The 23,039-nt window shown below is 46.5% G+C and overlaps 1 protein-coding gene across 2 annotated transcripts in view; it reads left to right on the top strand.

Annotated features, from left to right (window-relative positions):
• SLC34A2 (solute carrier family 34 member 2) overlaps positions 1 to 14,125 on the top strand; it is a 30,292-nt gene extending 16,167 nt beyond the window's left edge. For both annotated transcript variants that reach the window (XM_080797077.1, XM_080797076.1), the window contains exons 4-13: positions 361 to 489; positions 1,931 to 2,074; positions 3,348 to 3,459; positions 5,836 to 6,031; positions 6,798 to 6,893; positions 7,315 to 7,435; positions 8,742 to 8,909; positions 10,294 to 10,410; positions 10,505 to 10,629; positions 11,647 to 14,125. In XM_080797077.1, coding sequence (XP_080653203.1) covers positions 361 to 489; positions 1,931 to 2,074; positions 3,348 to 3,459; positions 5,836 to 6,031; positions 6,798 to 6,893; positions 7,315 to 7,435; positions 8,742 to 8,909; positions 10,294 to 10,410; positions 10,505 to 10,629; positions 11,647 to 12,273 — 1,835 coding nt within the window. In that variant the 3' untranslated portion in view covers positions 12,274 to 14,125. The remainder of the gene's footprint in view (positions 1 to 360; positions 490 to 1,930; positions 2,075 to 3,347; positions 3,460 to 5,835; positions 6,032 to 6,797; positions 6,894 to 7,314; positions 7,436 to 8,741; positions 8,910 to 10,293; positions 10,411 to 10,504; positions 10,630 to 11,646) is intronic.
• The last annotated feature ends 8,914 nt before the right edge of the window (positions 14,126 to 23,039 follow it).

A 23,039-nucleotide genomic window follows, 5' to 3' on the forward strand; every position in this document is an offset into this window, starting at 1 on the left:
GGAGAGCCATTATCTCTGATCCCACACTTAGCAGGTGCCAAGTGCCCTTAACTGCCCCACTCAGCAGCACTGGTTCAGCCGAGCATGGAGTCTGGCTTGCCTATCAGTGCCCCAGACCCCATAGGACCCCTCCTCTCCAAAGCTGATCCTTTAGAGACACCTCACCACAGGCTTCAACTAAATGGACTATAGTGGTCATTGCTTTGAAAACTGCAGTTATGGCTGTGTCCCATCTCTAGGTCTTGCTTATAGCCACCTGGAGGGAGGGGTGTAGAAGGGAGAAGGGGGGACCTCTGAGCTCACTGCCAAACTTCTGAGTTTCAGGCACTAACAGACTTCATCCCTTTTCCCTTACCCCAGAGAGAGACACCAAAGGGAAGATTCTCTGTGTCTTCCAAGGAATTGGGAAATTTATTTTGCTTCTGGGATTTCTCTACTTCTTCGTGTGCTCCTTGGATGTCCTCAGCAGTGCCTTCCAGCTGGTTGGAGGTACGGTTGGAAGGGACAAAGATCTAGGGTGAGGGGATTTTTGTGGTATGGGGTTCACATGGTTACAGTGCAGCAAGCCTTCTCCAGCTGCAGCCTCTCAGCCTGTTTTAGGGCAGGAAGTCACCTGCCATCTTCTGAAGTCATGCCCCTGTTTTACAAAAGAGAAAACTGATGTCTGTAAAGGGGCTGTGGCTGTTGGTGGACGTCGCTTAGGCCAGCAGCCAGGGCTGGAGCCAGTCCCAAGCTGTCGGCCTCCTGTGTTTGCCCACTGACCCTGGACAGGAAACTGTCTGACAGAGAGACTTATCTCAGGGATCCCTGCTGTCTTGGGCCTCCCACCTGAAGAGATCATTAGCTAGGAGTACTCTCAAGCTAAAGCAACTGTGGAAAATCAGGGCTGGGCCTTAGCTGGAGAAGAACAAGGGTCCCAGAGTTGGTGGATCTGTATCCTTGGCAGTTATCAAACCATCTTCCAGGACTGAGGGTGGCTGTGCAGTGTGAGGGGGACCCAGGAGTGAGATCGGCTTGGGCTTGGTCCCCTATGTTCCCCCAACAGGGGGTGACACCGGTAACCGGCACTTGGAATGCCACCTGGGGTCCTGCCCTTTCCTTCCCAAAGCTCTTTTCATTGACGAGGAACATCTGAGGCCGAAAGAGGTCATGCTGCCCAGACCTTCATTTCACAGCCTAGAGCTGGTATAGTGGGTTCCAAACTCAGATCCCAGTCACATGGAAGACCACGGATTTCTATACCCCATGGTGCCTTTTTGGGGAACTCATCTTTTTACCTGAGAGAACTGGGGAAGGGGGCACTTGTGGGGATGGATGAGGGGCAGACCAGCCTCCTGGATGCCACTGGCAAGTCACTGGTCCAAGGCAGCATCAGCAAGTCTGTTTACTCTCTGAGTACCTAACACGTGGCCTCCACCCTCTGGGCCTTGGTCTCCCACAAATGGGTTGGGGAATGCATTGGGGGTCTTGGGCATCTCAGGCTAGGCTGGGGGTAGAGAATGGGGGTTGGATAAGGTGGACAGAGAAGAATGAGAATATCCATTCCTGGGAGATAAATCTGAATGGGGAATTAGGGCATCAGGAAACTCACTGACACGCACTGGGCCAAGTAGAGTCGAGGCCATTGGTGACCAGAGAAGGCTGGAGGAGGGCTTGCTGTGGAAAGGAATGGTAGAAGTGTGGGAGGCTACGGGGTGAAGGGATATACTGGGTGGTGGGGGTATACTGGGAGCTCAGTCACAGAAGGGGAGACATGGTGCCAGGGCAGCACTGGGAAGAAGCCCATGGAAGTAAAGAGTCCGGAGGTACCAGCTGGGCTGGAGGCTGGCCTCGCCTTCCCACCCCCCACCCAGCCCACTGGCTGTGTCTAGAGACTACAGTATACCCAGTGCCCACCTAACATTTCAAACCGTGCACTTGTTTTCTTCAGGAAAGGTGGCTGGACAGTTCTTCAGTAATAACTCCATTATGTCCAACCCCGTGGCTGGGCTGGTGATTGGCGTGCTGGTGACTGTCCTGGTGCAGAGCTCCAGCACTTCCTCGTCCATCGTCGTCAGCATGGTGGCCTCCTCACGTGAGTCCAGGCACCTGTGGGCCCAGACGCACTGCAGGCATTTCCCTGTCCTGCTGGGGAGCCTGGAATTTGTTCTGAATACATCCAGGCCAGTCACTGGTGTCTTCCTTTCTTGCACAACTATGACGTGTCCTGCCTTATCCTGGGCAGCCTCCTGTTTCCATCCCTGTGGTTGGGTCTGAAAATATAGTCCCCGAGGCTTGAAGACTCAGCTCTGAATTCTCTGGAACTGTATTGTCCAGTCCAGCAGCCACTAGCCACACATGGCCATTTAATTTTATTTAAGCTTAAGTTACTTTAAATATAAAAATTAGTTGCTGGGTTGTACTAACCATGTTTTAGGGGCTCGATAGTCACGTGTGGCCAGTGGCTGCCATATCGGGCCATTTAGATGAGGAACATTTCCATCACTGCTCTGTGCTAAGAAAAAAGACATGTAATCCCATCACATGTTGGCTTGGGGACCACTGAGCTTGGGAAACCGGCATTCCAAACTTGAACCTGTTGATCCTTCTCTGGCTAAGCTGGGACAGAGTCTTGAGGGGGGGAGAGCAGTTTGAACCAGTTAATTTTCAGCCCAAACCAGCATTTTTAGCAAAATTAACTAGAACTTTTCTGGGATAAACCAGAAAAAAGTTATTCTTCAAAATAACTTTACCTTTGGGGCACCTGGGTGCCTCAGTTAAGCTTCTGACTCTTGATTTCAACTCAGGTCATGGTCTCAGGGGTGGGATTGAGCCCTGTGTTAGGCTCTGTGCTCAGTGCGGAGTCTGCTCCTCCCCTGGCTCATGCTATCTTTAAAATAAATATATAAAAATCTTAAAAATATATAGCTTTGCTTTCATATGTTAGAACATTGTGGTAGTGTACTAAATTGTCTTAATAAAAGAAATTTCCCATAGTAAATACACAAGTCCTTAAACATTGTTTCCTGTTCTCGCCTGAGCTGGCCTTGTACCTGTAATAGGGAGGATAGAGAAATTGAGAAAGGCACTTGTAAACTGGGCTCCACAGAAGGGCTTCTTTGTGGAGTCTGCGGAGTCCCTGAAATTATGTGCTGCAAATTTTTTTGGGTACACGTGCATATTTCTGTGAGCCATCCTAGCTTGCATCAGATTCGTAGCCTGGTGCTGACCCCAAAATCATTAGGAAAGGCTGCTTTGGCAATTACCAGCTTCACTGAGGTCAGCCTGCCTTGGGCCACATCGGGAATGTGGCCAGGCTGCCTTTCTAAGCTTGCTAACTCCCTAACCTTCTCTCTCCCGTTTTCCAGTGCTGAGTGTGCGTGCAGCCATCCCCATTATCATGGGGGCCAACATTGGGACCTCAATCACCAACACCATTGTGGCGCTCATGCAGGCGGGAGACCGGAATGAGTTCAGAAGGTAGGAGGCTCAGAATCAGCTTTTGCTGGGCCAGGTCCTCATAACTACCTTTAATCAGCCAATGCGAATATGCTGGTCATTGCTAGAGCTCCTAGAAGTAGCTGTAGTGGAGTGCAGCTGGGGGTTGGGAATCACATACTTACCAGCTGATGAAACTCAGCTCTGTGGTCGGCATCGCCAGGATCACTGGCTCTCACCTTTGTTGTCCAAAGGACTAAACCTAGTCCTACAGGTAAATGCTTAGCCAGGTACTTGGAAAGCATTCAAGAGCTCCCTAAAGGCAAGCCCTAGCTAGAAGCTTCCCTGCCGTGTGGTGTAGTTAAAACAAGGCCAGTTAGGATAGGATTTACTATCCCGCTGAGTCAGAAATAATTATAACCTCTTAAAGCTTCCTCTTTTGGCTGAGCTCAACCCCTGTCACCTTCCCTTTGTACTTTACCTGCATGCCAATAAAAGGCAAAATGTAGTTTTTATGGGTGCAGAAGATCGGAAAACGGGGCGGGTTGAAACAGGCAGAGGGTACCCCTTCCTTCCAAAAGGTTAATGGGAAAATGAAGCACATTCTCAGCCTGCCTTCTGACAGATGAGCTTTTTCCAGAAGTTCCTAAAACAGAAGTACTTTGTCTACGTGACGCAGTCTCCACACAGGTCGGGCAGACAGCAGTAAGCAGGCTGGCTGGGTCGTCAGCAGAGGTCATCCCTCATCAGCTGATGAACTGGCAGGTGGCAGAGGTCCCAGGAGCTGCTCATTTCTGCTCAGACATGGCTAACCTTCTTTGGTCCCTGATGAATGTCCCGAGGTTCGCAAGAACGGATACAACATTATCCAGGGCCGGCTGTTAATTTGATCTTCTCAAGAAACTGAATAGACTTCTTTGCCCCATTTCATTAATACAGAAACACAAAGAGGTTAAATAACTTCCCTAAGGGGCATGGCTGGGACTCAGTCTAGGTTTTCTTCCAGATTCTGGGCTCTTCACTGCTACATACGAAATATAAACTTGCCAAATATAAACATGATCTATGAAAGTGGCTGCACATAGGAATAAAATTGAACTAGCCCAGCCCTCGTTTGGATTATTTTAATAGATTGCTTTCAGTAATGTCTTTGGAGACATGCATCATTCTTTCCTGGTGGTTTGGAATACCTCGTGGGTTTTCAGAAAAGTAATGATTACATCCGACCCCTATAAGGCTCTTAAAACATTTTGCCAAACAACTAAGAAATATTTGCATCACTTTATGAAGATGTCTTAAATCACCTTCTCTTGGAAGAATAGGTTACTTTTTAAAAATATTAGCTGATATGGAAGGTAAAGATTTGTACTTACAAGTAAATAAATGTAAATAAATTTTACTACTAGTGAAGTTAAGCATTTCCCACACAGGTTTATTAGCTTCTGTCTGTTCAAGTCTTTTTTTTTTTTTTTTTTGGTTTGGGGTGGTTTTTTGCACATGCAGATGTGTATTTTGTTCTTAAAAAATTTTACTTACTTTTAGAGAGCATGAGTGGGGGGTGAGGGTGGGAAAAGGGCGGAGGGAGAGGGAGAGGGAGAAGAAGTCTCCCTGTCCAGATCCATGAGCTCTGTCCAATCCCAGGGGCCCGTCTGAGGGGCTTGATCTGATCCCAGGACCCTGGGATCATGACCTGATCTGAAGGCACATGTTCAACCAACTGAGCCACCCAGGGACCCCAACATGCAGATACTTTTTAAAGGAAAGCTTTTTTATTGAGGAAAAACATCTCACTTCTTAGTCTGAAGATAGGATGGAATTCAGGGGACCGTGCAAACCTTCTCAGATATAAATTGTGGTGTATATTGTGGTGTATAAAACAGGTGTATACCTGTTTTCTATACGGGCCATTGAAACGATTCATCAGAGTCTCAAGATTTTAACAAAGTTAAGAATTCAGTTGATGACTTTGGTCACCACCATACCACCGGCCCCCAGCTTTCCAAAGGAAGATTGTCTTCAATGGGCGTGATTCAGAAGTGGTCTGGATGAAGCATGGAGCTCCTTGTTATGGCCATAACCTGTCTAATTCCCTTCCCCCCACCCCCAGCAGAGAGAACTGAGTGCTATCTGGCTTGGTGGGGAAGCCTCTGCTGGGCAGTGGGAGTCCAGGGGTCTTGGACCCAGCACCCAGGCAGTGGTCATCTATTCCCCTATGCTTGCTAGCCCTCAGTTTCCTCATCTGCCAAATGGGGATATTGATATCAACCCCTTGGGAACTGCTGTGAGAATGTGAATATAGACAGAGAGGTGACCCCCCCCACCACCACTGGCAGATAATGCCATCCATGACCTGCCTAGACTGGTACCCACTTGCTTGTTAACTAATCCAAGTGTTGGCTTGGGGTGGGATTCTTATAGGGCTTTTGCGGGAGCTACTGTCCATGACTTCTTCAACTGGCTGTCCGTGTTGGTGCTCTTGCCCCTGGAGGCGGCAACCCATTACCTGGAGATCCTGACCGACCTGGTGGTGGAGACCTTTCACTTCAAGAATGGAGAAGATGCCCCAGCACTTCTGAAAGTCATCACAGACCCCTTCACCAAGCTCATAATCCAGGTAACCCAGCTTCCTTCAGAGGGAAAGGAAGGAACTAACTTCCTCCCTTCCCCCTAACTCCCCTCCTCTCCTAACTGGGCAGGGATAGTGGAGAAGGATGAAGGTCTATAAATGCCTCTGAAAAAGGCCATGGGAGGCGAGACTTTGGGGACACCGGGTATCGTGACTGGCCTTTTTGTTTTCCTTGACTTCCAACACGTGTCATCTTTATTGGGGTGGGTGCGTGTGACAAGCACTTCTCGAAACTCAAAAGACTCCATTGGACACTTGGGGCCATTTTAGTCCCCCTACTGACTTCAGCACCCATGGGCTCACAGGAAAAGTATTATCCTGCTCCTATCCCAAGAGAAAGGTTGCTGTCCTTCCCTTCCATCTCGCCCCTCTGCTCCCTAGGTCATTGAAATATTACTAAAATAAATTTTAAAAAGTTTTTTTGTGGTTGTTGCCTTGGAAAACGGGTCAGCTTTGACCTTGCCCCTTACCACCCTTACCTTCTGGGTTTTGCTGTCATCCAACGACCATCTATTGTGTGTTTCCCAGCTGCCAGCCCATTGTTGATACGATCATTCCTTTGTCCAGCACCTGCTGCCATCCAGGTGCGGTGCTCCATCCTGGGGGTGCAGATGGAGTGAGTCCTGACACGCTCCGGCAGGGGCTCTCAGTCGGGCTTATGTTGTTGAAGCCCCTTTAGTAGAACCTTCTCCATGTGGGTCCCTCCCCAGTGCTGAAAACTTGCTGACTGTCTCCCACCTGTTGCCTTCCTCAGCTGGATAAGAAGGTTATCAATGAAATCGCAATGAATGATGAAGCCGCCAAAAACAAGAGTTTGATCAAGATTTGGTGCAAAACTTTGACTAACGTGGTGAGTTTCTAAGAATATATTGCTGGGTGGGCAAACTCTTGGACCTGTACTTTAAACAAAAGTTTTAATTCAGTGTGGGCAAATGAGAGGTAGGAGGAAGTAAAAACTGGCCTGTGAGAATCCTTAAGGAAACGAGTTTTTGAATGCTGGATAGACAGACAATGCAGTAGGACAGACCAAGCCCATTCTGCCACACCCCGCACTGCAGATACATTATTCCTGGCTTGTAACTTTCACGTCTCCTGGCTTACCTTTGGCCACCTGTGTTCCCATTGATGGAGGGACCCGTGGAAACAGTGCATCACACGTAAAAACACACACTGACGTGTGTCTCCCTCCTACTTGCCACGTTGCCTGCTAGTCCCCATCAAAAGTGAGTAGTGTGGACTATACATACCATTTCTCAATGTTTGTCATTCAGACTCAAATGAATGTCACTGTCCCTTCGCCTGAGAACTGCACCTCGCCTTCCCTTTGTTGGTCGGATGGTTTGTACACCTGGACTATCAAGAATGTGACCTCCAAGGAGAACATTGCCAAGTGTGAGTGGGTGCTGGGGGCTGCTGACAGTGTTCTTTCTCTGTGTGAAGCCGAGTAAGTGAAGGCACACTAGGATTCACTGAACACCAGCATTATTCCAAGTCACAAACTATGCGCTTTCACAGCAGCGGGAACTAAGGCTCAAGGACAGGTCCAAGGTCCCACAGTAGGGGGCGGAACTAGGACTTGATGCCCAGTTCCTCTGATGGTCCCATAATGCACCAGAACTCAGCAATAGATTCCAGAGTCCTCCCTCAGGATGCATTGGTATCCCCTGTGCTCTAGGGAGGCACCCACCAGATTTGTAGGAGATGTGGGGCCCGCATGGAACAGAACAGATACATTGACCCTAAAGTTATGAGTCCCTGCTAACCAGTAGGCCCCGTTCACAAGACCCTGGAGCCAAAGCCCTGATCAAGGCAGTGAACCTACGTGATGCTCCAATTCTTTAAGAAGCTAGACTGTTGCCCCGGGAATGTTGGCCCAGACATCTTGAATTCTTTTTTTTTTTTTTTTAAGATTTATTTATTTATTTGACAGAGATCATAAGTAGGCAGAGAAGCGGGCAGAGAGAGAGAGAGGAGAAAGCAGGCTCCCTGCTGAGCAGAGAGCCCGATGCGGGGCTCAATCCCAGGACCCTGGGATCACAACCTGAGCCGAAGGCAGAAGTTTTAACCCACTGAGTCACCCAGGCGTCCTGACATCTTTAATTCTTATCATGTCTTATCTTCCCATGTGTGTGTCTCTGCTTCTCTTCCTCATCTCCCCACCATCCACATTCATTCTGAGCAGCAAATATTTTAAGTGTGGTTAACCTCACAGCATCCGTGAGTTCATCACCTCCCATGTTCTGGGTGCTAGCCATCCATCAGTAAAACCATATAATCATGGGGCCATGAAAAATGAGGGCTTCCAGTTAGCAATAGCTCCTACTCTGACTTGTCCACCCTAACCCACTTTGCTCCTCAGACTCTTCGTTGTAAGTATTCTCAGTTTCATGAGTAGAACGTTGTGTGGGAGTTAGAGGTAGAAGAATGGCCAGACTAGCTCTGTGGGTACAAGGATTTCACCTCATGTTCTGGCCTCACGAGGCTCCCACTGGCCTGAACAGAGCCTCAGGGTCACACCTCGCTGTAGAAGGCGGCTGGGAAGTGTGGTCTTTGTTCTGGGTTGCCATAGGTCAAGCTAACAATCAAGATTATGTTACTGTTGTACAGAAAGATGTTGGGGGAATGAATACCAACCTGTGGCCTTGGCAGGGGCAGGGGGAATGGCCCTTCTGACAAGGGCTTTCCATGGTCTTTTCAGGCCAGCACATCTTTGTGAATTCCAACCTTCCGGACCTTGTCGTTGGCACCATCCTGCTGTTAGTCTCCCTGCTGGTCCTCTGTGGCTGCCTGATCATGATCGTCAAGCTCCTGGGCTCTGTGCTCCGGGGACAGGTGGCTGTTGTCATCAAGAAGACTCTCAACACTGGTAGATACCCTCACCCCCACTCCTGCCAACTCTGGGCTCTCTAGGGCATGCCATCACTATGGCTACTCCTGGTGTGGGGAGACTCCTTTAGATTTTTATCTAGCAATGGCCTCTGCATGGAGTTTCTCTCTTGGATCTGATAAGCTGAAGAAGTTGAGATCCCATTTGCCCTTGAAATCTTCCTTGGTGTCTTGGGTAGAGTCTGGGGAAGTAGGCACTAGCTTTTGTCATGTTCAAAAGGTCCTGGGGAAGAGGGGGCTCAAATCCAGAGATCTGTGAGACAAGCCTTCCTTCCAGCAGGTTTTCCCATGCCCGGGGCTTTGGGGTTTGTCAGGAGCCCTTAGGAAAAGGGTAATAGTTGTCCACCCTGTTCCTCACTTCCCTTCAACTCCTGGGAAGCAAATGTGATTGTGGATAATACGTCAGCATCTCGAGGCAGCCAGTGCAGCCCCACTGGCCAGGAGAAGCTGCTGATGAGTATGGCATCCTGGCCGATGAGAGACTGCCAGGCCAAGGACATCACCTCCCCATGAAACCTCAGTGAAATGGGGCCAAGAATATCTGCCTCCCAGGGTTGTCCCAGGGTGGCCATGTGGCTGAGCTGGGTCACTCTGGGCACCTGCTGGGTGGGCAGGGTCTGATCCATATGGGCAGTCCTGAGAGCTCCGTATGTGGGACTTTGAGCTGCCTGTCCTGCCTCCATGCTCCTTCACAAAGATGGAGGATCTATGGCACTGGGAGACCAGGCCAGGCAGAAGAACAGAGGTCCCAGTGCTCCAAGTGCTTTGTGGTAGGAAGGTGGTTATTTGGGTGGCATGTTAGTTCTGCGACTGTAACAAATTATCCTAGGCTCAGTAGCTTGAACAGAAATGTATTTCTCAGAGTCCTGAGTCCTGGGAAGTCTGGCCTTGGTATCAGCATGGTCAGGTTCTGGTGAGGTCCCACTTCCTGATTTACAGATGGTTGCCTCCTCACTGTGTCCTCCCATGGCATGAGTAGAGAAAAAGCAAGATCTCTGTTCTATAAGGGCACTAACCTATTCATAGAACTCCACCCTCATGAACTAATTACCTCCCAAAGGCTCCACTTCCTGATACAATCACACTGGGAGTTAGGGTTTCAACTTAGGAATTTTGGGGTGTGCGTATTTGCCTTCATAACACACATATACATTCTTGGCTCTACCATCTGAATATGCAAGGCGAAAGGATTCTAAAAATCCCATTTGTTAATTTCCAGCCATGGCGTTGGGGAGGCTGCCATACAACCTGACCTTCTGGCCCAGCCCTTGTCCCCCCCCAGGTCCTCTGGAGGTGCCAGCTGGGCCCCCAATCCAGGCCTCCTTAGGAAACCTGTGACAGCTTTCTCTACCTCTGTCTCCTAGATTTTCCATTTCCCTTTGCCTGGGTGACTGGCTACCTGGCCATCCTTGTGGGGGCAGGCATGACCTTCGTCGTGCAGAGCAGCTCCGTGTTCACATCCGCTATGACCCCACTGATCGGTGAGTTTCTCCTTGGCTTCCCCCTCTTGATGCCATTTACTATCTCCCATCATCGCTGGAGGCTGATACTCTAGTTTCTGTATCTTCCCACCAGGTATTGGTGTGATCAGCATCGAGAGGGCATACCCGCTCACGCTGGGCTCCAACATCGGCACCACCACCACCGCCATTCTGGCTGCCTTGGCCAGCCCTGGCAATACCCTGAGGAGCTCACTGCAGGTTAGGAAAGGCTGTGCAGCCTGGGGGCTCTGGGGGAGCTAAGCACCATTTGTGGGCTTGCAAGCAGATGGTTTTGAACAAGAGACAAGTTTTTCTGTGTTCAAAACCATGAGACCGCTTCCATCCCTGGTGGTGGTTTAAACAGGTGGGGCGGCCACTACTTGGTAGCGGTGGGAAGAGTATTCAAGAGGCATAAACACCACTACCCATCTCCTTGCTCCCCTCTTGGGGAACTCTGCTTGGACACTGGGAGGTCACTTGTGCTCTGGGCTTATTAGAATGAGGGGGACCTGCTCGGATCAGCTCGATTACTTGGACAAGACGTTTGACATTGGCATTCTTTCTTGTCCTGCCTTTCCACACTAAGTGACCTTAGACAGGTGACCTGACCTTGGGCATCAGTTCCCGTCATCAGAAACCTGGGAGCCGTATCTCATTAGGATTATTCTAAGGATCTGATGAGACTCTGTTCGGACAGAAACCTGAGTGTAGAGTGTAAATTTGAGCCACCCACGTAACTGGAAATTTTCAGTAGCCACATTTTAAAAAACTATAACAGGGACATCAGTTTTAATAACGTATCTGATTTAACTCATTATCCTTTTAACATGTAATCAATTTAAAAGCTGGTGAGGTGTTTTACCTTCTTTTTCGGACTAAGTCTTGGAAACCAAGTGTGTGTTCTGGACTCGCAGCCCATCTCATGTGGGCTAGCCACGTGGTCATGTGCTCAGTGGCCACACACAGCTAGTGTTTAATGTATCGGACAGGTCCTAAGCCCCTCGTGTGATGCCTGGCACCTAATGAGCACATGGGGAAGGAGCAGAGTGTGGCCTCTGGAGCCAGGCTACTTGGGCAGAGAGCCTCTCTTCCTCCTCATCAGGCCCATTCTGAACTGTGCTCTGAAGACCAGGAAGACCCCTGCCTCTGCTCAGGACGCCTTGTAGACCACCCTTCCATCACCCCGACTCCCCCAGGCACCAGACCCACTCACCTGTCCCCTGTCTTGTGTTGTAGATCGCCCTGTGCCACTTCTTCTTCAACATCTCGGGCATCCTGCTATGGTACCCGATCCCCTTCACCCGCCTGCCCATCCGCCTGGCCAAGGGCCTGGGCATTGTCTCCGCCAAGTACCGCTGGTTTGCCGTCTTCTACCTGATTTTCTTCTTCTTCCTGACCCCGCTGGCCGTATTTGGCCTCTCGCTGGCCGGCTGGCCGGTGCTGGTGGGCGTGGGCGTGCCGATCATCTTTGTGATCCTCCTGGTGGTGGTCCTCACTCTCCTGCAGTCGCGCTGCCCGCGCATCTTGCCCAGAAAGCTCCAGAACTGGAACTTCCTGCCGCTGTGGATGCACTCGCTGAAGCCCTGGGACGACCTGATCTCGCTGTTCGCTGGCTGTTGCCAGAACCGCTGCTGCCTCTGCTGCCGGCTCTGCTGCCGTACGTGCTGCCTGCTGTGCGGCTGTCCCCCGTGCTGCCGCTGCAGCGGCTGCTGCCAGAACCTCGAGGAGGAGCCTGAGCTGCCCATCAAGGTCCCCGAGGCCTTTGATAACGTGGCCATGAGCCGGGAGGCCCCGGATGGGCCCCCACAGGCTCAGGGGGAGGCCGGGGGCACAAGAAGCACCGCTAGCAGCACCGCCTTGTAGGGGTGGCCCGGAGGCGCCCCCCCACCCCCAGCCCACCGGTCTCCGTGGGCCCTCCTCTGCCTGGCGGGGAGCTGTTCCTCCTCAGAAAGCTGTTCACATCAGCACCCCGCTTTCATGGCCCTTGGCCCGGTAGCCTGCACGGTGGCTCCTTCTTGGCGCCGACTCTCGAGCTTCCGCCTGCAAGACGTGCCCAGTGATCCTGAAAGACTGGGACAGAGAATGGCTCCAGATGATCACACTGCCCAGCCCTGCCCCGCTGGCTGGCTCCACAGGACCCGTTTTCAGACTCCAGCAGTCCTCTTCCAAAAAACACCCCGAGGGAGGGATTTATGGAGGGTCCTCCAAGACGCTCATGTTATGTGCGTATGTGATGGTGAGAACGCTCCACCATCTCTCTTATTTACCAAAGATTTGCTTCAGCCAAGAGCAGTTGCCCCCAGGAGTCCTTGCCCCAGACCAGACCCCTTGGGTGGGGAGGAGTGGGAATAGTGTAATTGTGTGGAGACTTGGTGAGGACCACAGGGTGGGCCTTTACCCTTTGCCAGAGCTCCCTAAGTCCCTTGTTGGGTGTCTTCACCTAGACAGGTGTGGCTCACCTAAGCTTCCCTGCTGTGTCCTTGCCCAGGTTTTTAGGGCAGGAGCTGCATCTGAGCTACCAAGAGGTTCAGGGTACACTTTGGCTCCCCTGTTGGCTCCATCTTTCTGAGAAGTGAATGGTCCAAGTCCTGATCTGGGCAATTGGGAGGATGAGAGCTAGGGAATGGGGAGCACTGGGGTAGAGATGGTTTATCTGGTACAAGAGCCTAGAGCTCTTCTTGACTTGGCTACTCTAAAAGCCAAATTGACCATCATGGCTAGAACCCAGTGCTACCCTCTTGATCAGATAAAATCGTCCTTGTTGAGTCTTTTGGAAGATCCCCTCCACTGCTGCCACTTTGAATCCCAGGAAAGACATAGGACAATTGTAGCTTGTCTGCCTGCTCACTCACTGTGCAGGATAGATGTCTGGGTCAGCTTTTTGGTGGGCAGCTTCCATTCATCCATCCAAGCCAGAAACTCTTCCAAACATTCTCTCGTGTTCCCATAGATAGGCAAGCTCCAATTTCCTGCCGTCTCTTCATGCCTGCGGAGATCCAACCTTTTTCTCAAAGGGCAGACAGCCCCCAGAACGGTGATCATCAAGCAGCATAGAGGTCCGTGTGTGGCTGTGGGTCCTAGGGCTGTGCTCCTCCTTGCTCCTGATGCCTTCTCTGTGCCTTCAAGAGTGGCCTGCTGTCTTTACACCTACTCCCTCCACCGCTTCTCACGCTGAACACTCCCAGTCTGCCCCCCGGAAAGGGAGGGAGCCTCAAAGAGGTCTGGGGAAGGGAGTTCAGTGCAGCTGCGCTCCCAAGACCCCTTTCTCCCCCATCCTGGCTTGTGTGTCACCTTAGCAGGTTGGGATGCCAAACTGAGCCGCCCTCTAACCCTTAACTCCTGTAGATACCAGTTCCCAAACAGAGCCATTTATACTCGTATATTTATAGTCGCACATCTGTACAGCATTTTTCGTAAGTTATATAGTAAGTAGTAGCGTGATTGTGTTTTGTAGTGCTCTCATTTGGAAATGAGGCCGGGTTCTACTATGAAATAGAAAGAAAGCACCTTTGTATATTTCATAATACCGCCTTTTCAATGTGCCTCTGTAGCTGCACCCAGGGCCACACACCCTGTAAATATGTACGTTAAGCCTGGGCAGGGCTGTGGCCCTCTTTGCACACTGATTGTTTTTTTTTTTTTTTAAATTGGATCCTTGTACCCATGTTGATTGTAATTTTTTTTTTTTTTTTTTACTGGTTGTGGGAAGGGAGAAATAAAAAAAGACAATCAAATCCAAAACACTGTATTGCTTTCCATTCCAGAGAAATAGGGGCTTCCTGGGTCTTTTTCCTAAAAACATGGGGTCTCTTCAATATCACGACCCACCTCTCCATCACCAGGGTCAGCTGCATCGTTTGTGGGCCCCCTGGTTCAGAAGCAGAGGGAAAGTACCATTATAGGCACTAAATATAAAAGCTCTCCTTCCTTCAGTGATCTCTCTCTTGACATAGGGCTTTTAAAGTGTTGTTGGATAGTGCTACTCCAAGATTTAAATTTAAATTATTAGCATATATGTTATGGTTCATTTTTTATATTATGCAATGTTCATTTTAAATGTAAACATGAGAGCTTCCAACTCACACATGGGATTGCTGAAATCACACAACTCCTTTTGTAGCTCATACATGTATCTTGTTCCTGCCAGAACCGCAGGTATGCTGCCTAAAACTCCACATTTTTATTTCTCCTCTTGATTTGTGCGTGTCCATCCATACCCTACCTTGCTGATGAGTAAGGACAATGAAAAGAAGCACCAGAGGCTGACCTTTCCTTCTATGTCATCATTCCAGCCTAGATGAGGGGCTAACAGAGAAGGAAACATGAGTGAGAAAGGGGTAAGATAGACTTCCTCAGTCATTTCTCTTGCGGTGCTTGAGGAAGGTGCTGGTTTGAATGGGAAGTGTATCCTCCTGTGACTGTCAGTATCCCGGGATACTCGGTTGCAGACTTAACACTTGTACTTGACTTGGAGTCTTGCTGCACTTAGGCTCGTTGTGGGTCTACTTGAATTCTGTGCTCAGGGGCATTGCCAATGGGCTGTATGAGTGGAGTGGCAAGGGACTGTGGGTATACAGATTGCCCATTATGCTCCCACACATGCTCCGTTGTCCCATTGGACTTCACTGACAAGCCTAAGTTAAAAGATTCGGATTTTCAGGATGCTGATGGCAGAGCATTTGAGGCAAAGATGAAGTCCCTCTTCACGCGAGGTCCTGTGAGACTGCAAGCTCAGGAAGATGGCCAAGCCCCCTCCCTCCATGCCAGTCAGTGCTAAGGAAGAGTCGACTGAAATAAATGTGTGTATAAGGAGGATACATCAGTAGAACCTCTCTAGAACAGTGGAAGCAGGTGCAGAGGGCTGAGTTGGCACTGTAGGGTAGTCATACGCTCAGGGTTGGGATTGCCTGGAGAGCTGGGTCCCACTCCTGGCTATGTCATTTATTAGCAGAACTGTTAACCTTCCTCAATGTCAATTTCCTCATCTGAACTACAGGACAGTAGTGCATGGCTCCTTAAGATAATGAAAACTAGGTAATAAATCTAACTATTCAGCCCAGGGTTGGTTTACTCTAAGTGTTTGGTATACAGTCATGCCTCAAGCCATAGGACACCTGACATGCCAAGTACTGGATGTACTTGTCCTTGCTTGTGTGCATTTTTCTTCTTTACATATTTCCATGGTAAAATGGCAAGTCAGAAGAGCTCTCAACCCAAGACCCAGTGGCCAGACTGACCTCGGATTCATTATCAGGACAACGTGGATGAGCAGCTTGTGATTCACTTCCAAATGGACTTGGACAATTGGAGGGTTGGGGTAAGAAGCAGCCGGGAGACAGGATGCAAACAGGCACTTAGCACTTTGGAAACTGTCCTCTGAGGGGAGGCTCCCTCTCTAATCCCAACCTAGGATGCAGAGGGAGGCATTGTTTTAAAAAGGTTTTGACATTATTTTTGTCAAGCCTGAAAATCTAATGGTTTATTATAGAGTTTACAAGTTGCTGTTGTCATTTGCCCCATCCCTCCTCATACTCCTGTCTGTTTTCCAGAAGCAAACTTTCCAACTCTTGGGCTGCTGTCTTCTGGTATTTTGCTCCATAATCATCATATGACCATCATGGGTTTTCCTTATGCATCTATTCACCTGATTTTTGGTAAATGAGGTTTATCTGACACATGTCCCCACTGCCACCAACTTCCTAAATCAGTAGTCAATATTTATATCATTATGAGTAATATGATTTAAATTATTATGTTGATGCAGAACATTCTTTCTTTAATTTTTTTCATCAGTGTTGTCATATAGCTATAAATATTTTTTCTCTAATTGCTCCACAAAATGTCTGACAACCTTTTGGTTTCTTTCTTTTCTTTCATTTTTTTTTCTTTTGTTTTTTAAACCCTTATCCTCTTAATCCCATATAGACTCATGTTATGTCTGCCTTTTGAGCAGCTGTCCATCATCTTGGGCTTTGCCACTCTGCTAGGATGGATACCGTATTTTTTTCAAGTTCCTATTTTATTTTGCTCTCCAGTTTGGTTGCATTACCTGAGAGCGTTTACAAAAGAAATGAAATTTTTGAGCCCAGACACATGTGGAAGTTTATCCACCCACCCCACCCCACCCCCCCCAGCCCAAAAAGCCCATCCCGAATTGCTGAGCAACTTATAAGCTAATAAAACGGTGGCCATTTCTAAGGCATGGAGTTCCGAGGTTGTTTGTTACACAGCATTGGATAGCTGATATGGAACCAAGTGTTCAAAGCACAGAATTTTACTTTAGTCTAATGTTTCTTATCACCTGTCCTGCCTATCGTGGCTTCTTGGGCTTAGTTCCTCGAGAAAATAAATCTCCCCTCACCTGGAGTGATTGGAGCAGATCTACAGGTCCAGCACGATGTTTTACTTTATTTTTAGTTTCAGCTTAACGTCCTTGGTGTGTGATATTAGCAGAAAAACATCATCCTCAGGTACTGGCTAATGGATGGCCTGTGAGTAGAGTGTGAATTATGCTGTCAGTTGGTAAAATTGTTCCTTCGTGTTTGGCTCAGTGTGGTTACATAGGATCCACACCGGGATCTGGGATCTGCTTCTGGGGTTGAGGTAGTGGTCCTACATTCTAGAGAAGGCTTCACTGGGGTCCTAGGGAATCAGTAAATAACAGCTCTTTCTTCTCTTCCAGAATTTGGAATCAATGAAAAATAAGACATAGAAGATGGACGGATAGAGATGAAAATATCTGTTTTACTACTAAGGGGGATGATTGTAAGATGTGGCTTATATATCTTCAGGGGTGGGAAAAAGCTTCTTAACATTCCGCTGTTGAATGAACCAATTTACTTCGCCAGTCACAGGCAAACATGAATGCTGCAGGCCTCCCCCATGGGGTAGAGCCCTGAGAGACCTACCACAGCTGATTGAAATAAAATGGGACACTGGGCGTTCCAAAGCTGAGCATGCTCCATCTTCCCCCAGACTTACTCATCAGATAACCGGGAGGCCCACACTGTGACTGCTGTGGACATTCCAGAGCACTTGAGGACCCCCACTAACACCACAGATAGGCCTGGGAGGCCACCTTCCACAACCAACAGCACTTGAGAGCCCTAGGTAGCTGTTTTCCATGCAGCACCTCATGGACTGGCACTAGAGCCTTAAAAAGACAGGAGTTTCTTATTCCCATTTAAATGAAGGAGATTCAGAAAACTGATGGTCCCAGGTGGTAGGATTCAAATAGAGCCCAGTGTCCTACCCGGTGAATCATGCTGCCTTGTTACTCACTGACCTCTTATTATTATAGGGCAGGTTCTAAATATATCAGAGTTGAAGTGTCAAGGCATTCTGGAAGAAGAAGCTTAGAAGAAAGGAGGTGGGACAGTCCAGGAATAAGGAATCAAGAGTATGGAACTCAAGATTATCCAATGTGACAGACATGTGCTGAATATCTGTCACTTCCTGTATCAGCCTCCCAAATCCAACTCCCTTGTCCTCACAGGTGCCCTGGTTTTTCCTCCTCACCACCCAGTGAAGAATGTGTGGGACACATCACAAATCAAAGCAAGCAAGTCACTCCCCAAACATTCAGGACAGAGGTGAAAAGAGCACCACAGTCTCACCACACATCACTTCAGAACCAGATGAGAACCTTGAGACTTGCTGGTGGAGGGAGAAAACTTTCATCTTTCTTCCCCCTGAAGTTTTAGTTCCAAGTACCCAAGAGGGAAGATTTACTCAGGGAACTGTTTGCATCCCTTGCCTTGATCTTACCTCTGGCCCCCACCATTCTGGCTGGAAACAGTAAGGGAATCTTGTTCCTTCCTTCTTCTTCCCATCACTTTCACTTTTCGCTCCTCAAGAAAAAAAGGAGATATTAAGAATCTAGATGTGGTGGAAAGAAGACATCTTTTTTTTTTTTTTTTTAAACAGAGCAGGAAGTTTAGGCAGGAACAGATGCAGCCAGTGGTAGGCCAGGCCGATGGCACGGAATGCTGGCTGTGACTATTACCTCCCTTTCCCCACCACTTCACATCTTTCTGTCTCAGCACCAATCCAAGATGGCCATGCTTCCTTCCTTACTCAAGTCTAGGGAGGTGGCTTCAGGGAACCCTCAGAGGGTGAGGTTGGAGTGCTCTGCAGCAACTGAGGACACGAGATGGTGCTACCCAACTTGTGTCTGAGAAAAAGGGGCTGGTGGCAGCAGAGAAAAAGGCTGTGTTTAAGAAACAACTGCACTCTGTTGGCCAGTTGAATGTTGTCCAAGATGGCTCACTCACACAGCTGCTGGCAGGGAGCTCAGCCAGGGCTGTCAACCAGGTGCCTTGATTCTCTTTCATGTGGTCTCTCCATGCAGCTTAGGCTTCACAGAACATGGTGACTGGATTAAAGAAGGGAGTGTACCAAGAGTGGGAAAGAAGCTGTGAGGCTCTGAAGGCCTCGCTTCAGAAGTTATACAAGATCCCTTCTGCCACATTCCATTGGTCAAAGCAAGCACAGCCCCAACTCAAGGGGAGAGGAGTGGACCCCAGCATTCCTTAGGAAGAACGGCGAAGAATCTGTAGCCACCTCTAACCACCACACTAAATTTGTGACTTAAATTGATCCTAACCTCACTAGAAGTGACTAGAAAAATTGTGAGTTTTTATGAGGAAGGCAAGAACTTCCCATTGAAAAAGATTTATTAGAGATCAGCAGGAAAAAAAATGAAGTTACGTTCTGATTATATATAAGTAGTTATATTTACTTTATTTTTCAGTTATGATTATAAAAATAACAAAATAACCTAGCATTGAAATACATAAAGCAATGTGCTGGAGATTTTTTTTGAAGATTTATTTATTCATTTGAGAGCGTGAGAGCACAAGCTGGAGGGGCAAAGGGAGAGGAAGAGAGAATCTTAAACAGACTCTAATGTATGGAGCCTGACTCAGGGTTCCATCTCACTATCCTGAGATCATGGCCTGAGCAGAAACCAAGAATCAGACAGATGCACTAACCACGCATCCTTGTACAGGAACATTTTTTTTTTTAAGATTTTGTTTATTCACTGGGTGGGGGAGGTTTATAAGCAGGGGAGGGTAGAGAAAGAAGGAGAGAGAGAATCTTAAGCAGAGTCCACACTAAGCAGGGAGCTCAACCTGAGGCTCTATCCCTCGACCCCAAGATCATTCCCGGAGCCGGGATCAAAAGTCAACATTTAACCGACTAAGCCACCCAGATGCCCCTGTACTGGAAATTTTGATAGAATTCATAAATGAAAAAATTTCATCTAAATTTTTAAAAATTTTATCTTTGTATTATGAAAAATTTCAAATATATTTAAAAAGTAAACTGAAAAGTGTCATGAATTCCTATGTACCTGTGGACCTAAGCTTCAGTAATTATCAACTCAGAGTCATTGTATTTTCACTTATACTCAAGCCTACTTTCTCCTTTCCCGTATTGGTGGGAAACCCTTTTCAAAGATCACATAATTTTATTCGTAAATATTTCAACATGTATTTGTAAAAAATAGGAATGTTTTAAAAAACACGAGGGATCAGTTTTCACAGACATATTATGATCATTTCACAATATGTACATTAACGAATCAGGAAGTTGCACAACTGAAACGAATTAATGTTATATGTCAACTACACCTCAATTAAAAATCAAAAAAATATGCAAATACCATTATCACATGTAAATAACATTAACAATTCCTCAAAAAGTAGTTGGGCATTTTAGTACAGCTTTATTTGGCAGATCTAGCAGGCAAAAATAGTAAGGACAGAGAGCTGCGCTGCCCAGCTCATCAGAGAGTAGTCACATGTGGCTGCTGAGCACTTGAAATGTGGCTAGTGGGACTGGGAAATTGAATTTTTAATTGTATTTAATTTTAATATAATTCTTAAAAAGGATACTTGATTCAGTATTGACAAATTTTTAAGACTACTGAGAACAACAGAGGCATGTGAATCTACCTTTTCAACTGTAGATTTTATGGAATCTAAATATAGATCAAGGATTCCTGATGACAATTTAGTGTCTGAATCTAGAAGTGCTATAAATGTAAAAGATACATTAATAGTAGACAAAAATGTAAAACATTTCATTAGTATATTTTATTTTTTTTTAAAAGATTTTATGTATTTGACAGAGAATGATCACAAGTAGGCAGAGAGGCAGGCAGAGAGAGAGGGGGAAGTAGGCTCCCTGCTGAGCAGAGAGCCCGATGTGGGGCTCGATCTCAGGACTCTGAGACCATGACCTGAGCTGAAAGCAGAGGCTTAACCTACTAAGCCACCCAGGCACCCTCATTAGTATATTTTATTTTGACTACTTATTGAAATGATAGTGTTTTAGATATAGGGTATTATATAAATATGCTAATTAAAATTAATTTCACCTATTTCTTTTTACTTTTCAACACGGCTACTAGAAAATTTTCAATCATGTTGTCTATAGTATATACAGATGGCATTGGGATAGAAAGAAAGTCTGAATGATGTAATCAAGAAAGTCAATTTAGTACATAAATATCATGTTCCCTTTTCTTATAAACATAACAGTTCTCTAGGACTTATAGATCACTTTGATACTGATTATATATTACTCAACAAAGAAAATTTCAGTAAATTCCCCAAAGCATGAATTATTCACAGCATCCTCTAACCAATATTAATAACACAACTACAATCAACAAAAAGACTCAACCCTATGAAAATACAGGGATTCTCTCCTAAAAACCTCTTCTGTCAAAAATGAAACCAAAATGTAACTGTTGGATATTTCAAACATAGCAGTAATTAGCATACTGCATAGCAATGCTGTAAGGCCTGACAAAGCTGTAATGAGAAGCAAATTCAAAGCAACAAATGCTTTTGCCATTAAATAAGCAAGAAGGAAAGTAACAGAATTAAGCAGTAAGTTTCAAAAGTTAGAAAGCAAAGTAGTCTGAAGGAAATCCAGAGAAAGGAAAGACAAAGGTAAAACAGAAAAAAATACACTAGTAATTTTGTAGAAGTAGACAGTCTTAGATCAAAAACAACAACAAAAACAAACTAGGTAATGTTTTGCTTATATAATAAAGGAAAAAATGTGGGAAAAATGCAAATACCCAATATTAGGTACATAAAAACAGCCCACATTTACTAAATATTTCCATGTTCTAGGCATTGCGCTAAGCACTCTACCTACCCTCCTTCCCCTCCTAGCATCCTTATAAAGTGCAAAATCCTATTATATCTATTTTTCATTTTTGCATTTCAGAAGCTAGTAACTTATCTAATCTCATCATAAGAGGAAGTAAGAAAATGGAGATTTGAATACAGGGCCTCTGAACCTGAGGTCTGGTCATTTTTTAATTTAATTTATTTTATTTTATTTTATTTTTTCTTTTTTAGGGAGAGAGAGAGACAGAGTGTAGAAGCAGGGGGAGAAGGGGCAGAGGCAGAGGGAGGGAGACTCTTAAGCAGGCTCCATGCCCAGCCCTGGGCTGGATCCATGACCTGAGATCATGACCTGAGTGAAAAGAAGAGTCAGACACTTAACCAACTGTACCACTGATGTGCCCCATGGTCCTGCCATTTTAAATCTCTACACTGTACTGAGTAATGAAAATTATAGACACAGAAATTTTTTAAATTATGTAAAACTCAGCAATACACTTGAAAACCCATATAAAACGTATGATTCTCCAGTAAAATGTGAAGTACCAAACTTGGATCAAGACATGGCTAATAGGGATGCCTGGATGGCTCAGTTGGTTGGGCATTTGCCTTCAGCTCAGGTCATGATCCCAGAATTCTGGGATGAAGCCCGGCATCAGGTTCCCTGCTCAGCAGAGAGCCTGCTTCCCCCTCTCCCTCTGCCTGCTGCTCTTTCTACTTGTGCTCTCTCTCTCTCTCTGTCAAAGAAATAAATAAAATCTTTAAAAAAAAAATCCGAAATGGATAATAATCTAAACAAAGCAATAACCATGAAAGAGAAGTTGATTGCCTTCACAAAAGATGATGGGCTAAGTGATTACAAGAGAAAACTCTTAAAAAGACATTGAAGGAGTAGATAATTCTCATGATAAAGAACTTGTTCTTGGACAAGGGACAGGGAAAACAATGGATTGCATCACAATTCAGTTTATGAGGCTAATTCAGAACAAAGTTAAAATAAAAAGTATAGATGATGTTCATTTATGTATAACGAAACAAAAATTTTAAATAAAATTCCAGCAAATAAACCCTGTATGCATGAAATGCCAAGTGATGTTATATTAGTCATATAATGATAGTTTAATATGAAAAATCTTCTCATAAAATTCATCAATACCTGTCTTCTTGACAGATATTTTTGAAAAATTTGATAAATTTCAATATCCATTTCTCACTTATTTTAATTTTTAAATTATTTTTAATTTATTTTTAAATAGTGAACTTTGATTTTAGACATATACTTTCTTTTTCTTGGTAAAGAACCTCTGTCTCAATGTCCAAAATCTAACTGGTATAAATAATAATCAATATCATAGGGGTGCCTGGGTGTCTCAGTGGGTTAAAGCCTCTGCCTTCAGCTCAGGTCATGATCTCAGGGTCCTGGGATCGAGCCCTGCATCGGCTTTCTGCTCAGCAGGGAGCCTGCTTCCTCCTCTCTCCCTC

Source organism: Martes martes (genome assembly GCF_963455335.1).
Source record: "Martes martes genome assembly, chromosome: 2".
In the NCBI taxonomy this organism is placed as follows: Eukaryota; Metazoa; Chordata; class Mammalia; order Carnivora; family Mustelidae; genus Martes; species Martes martes.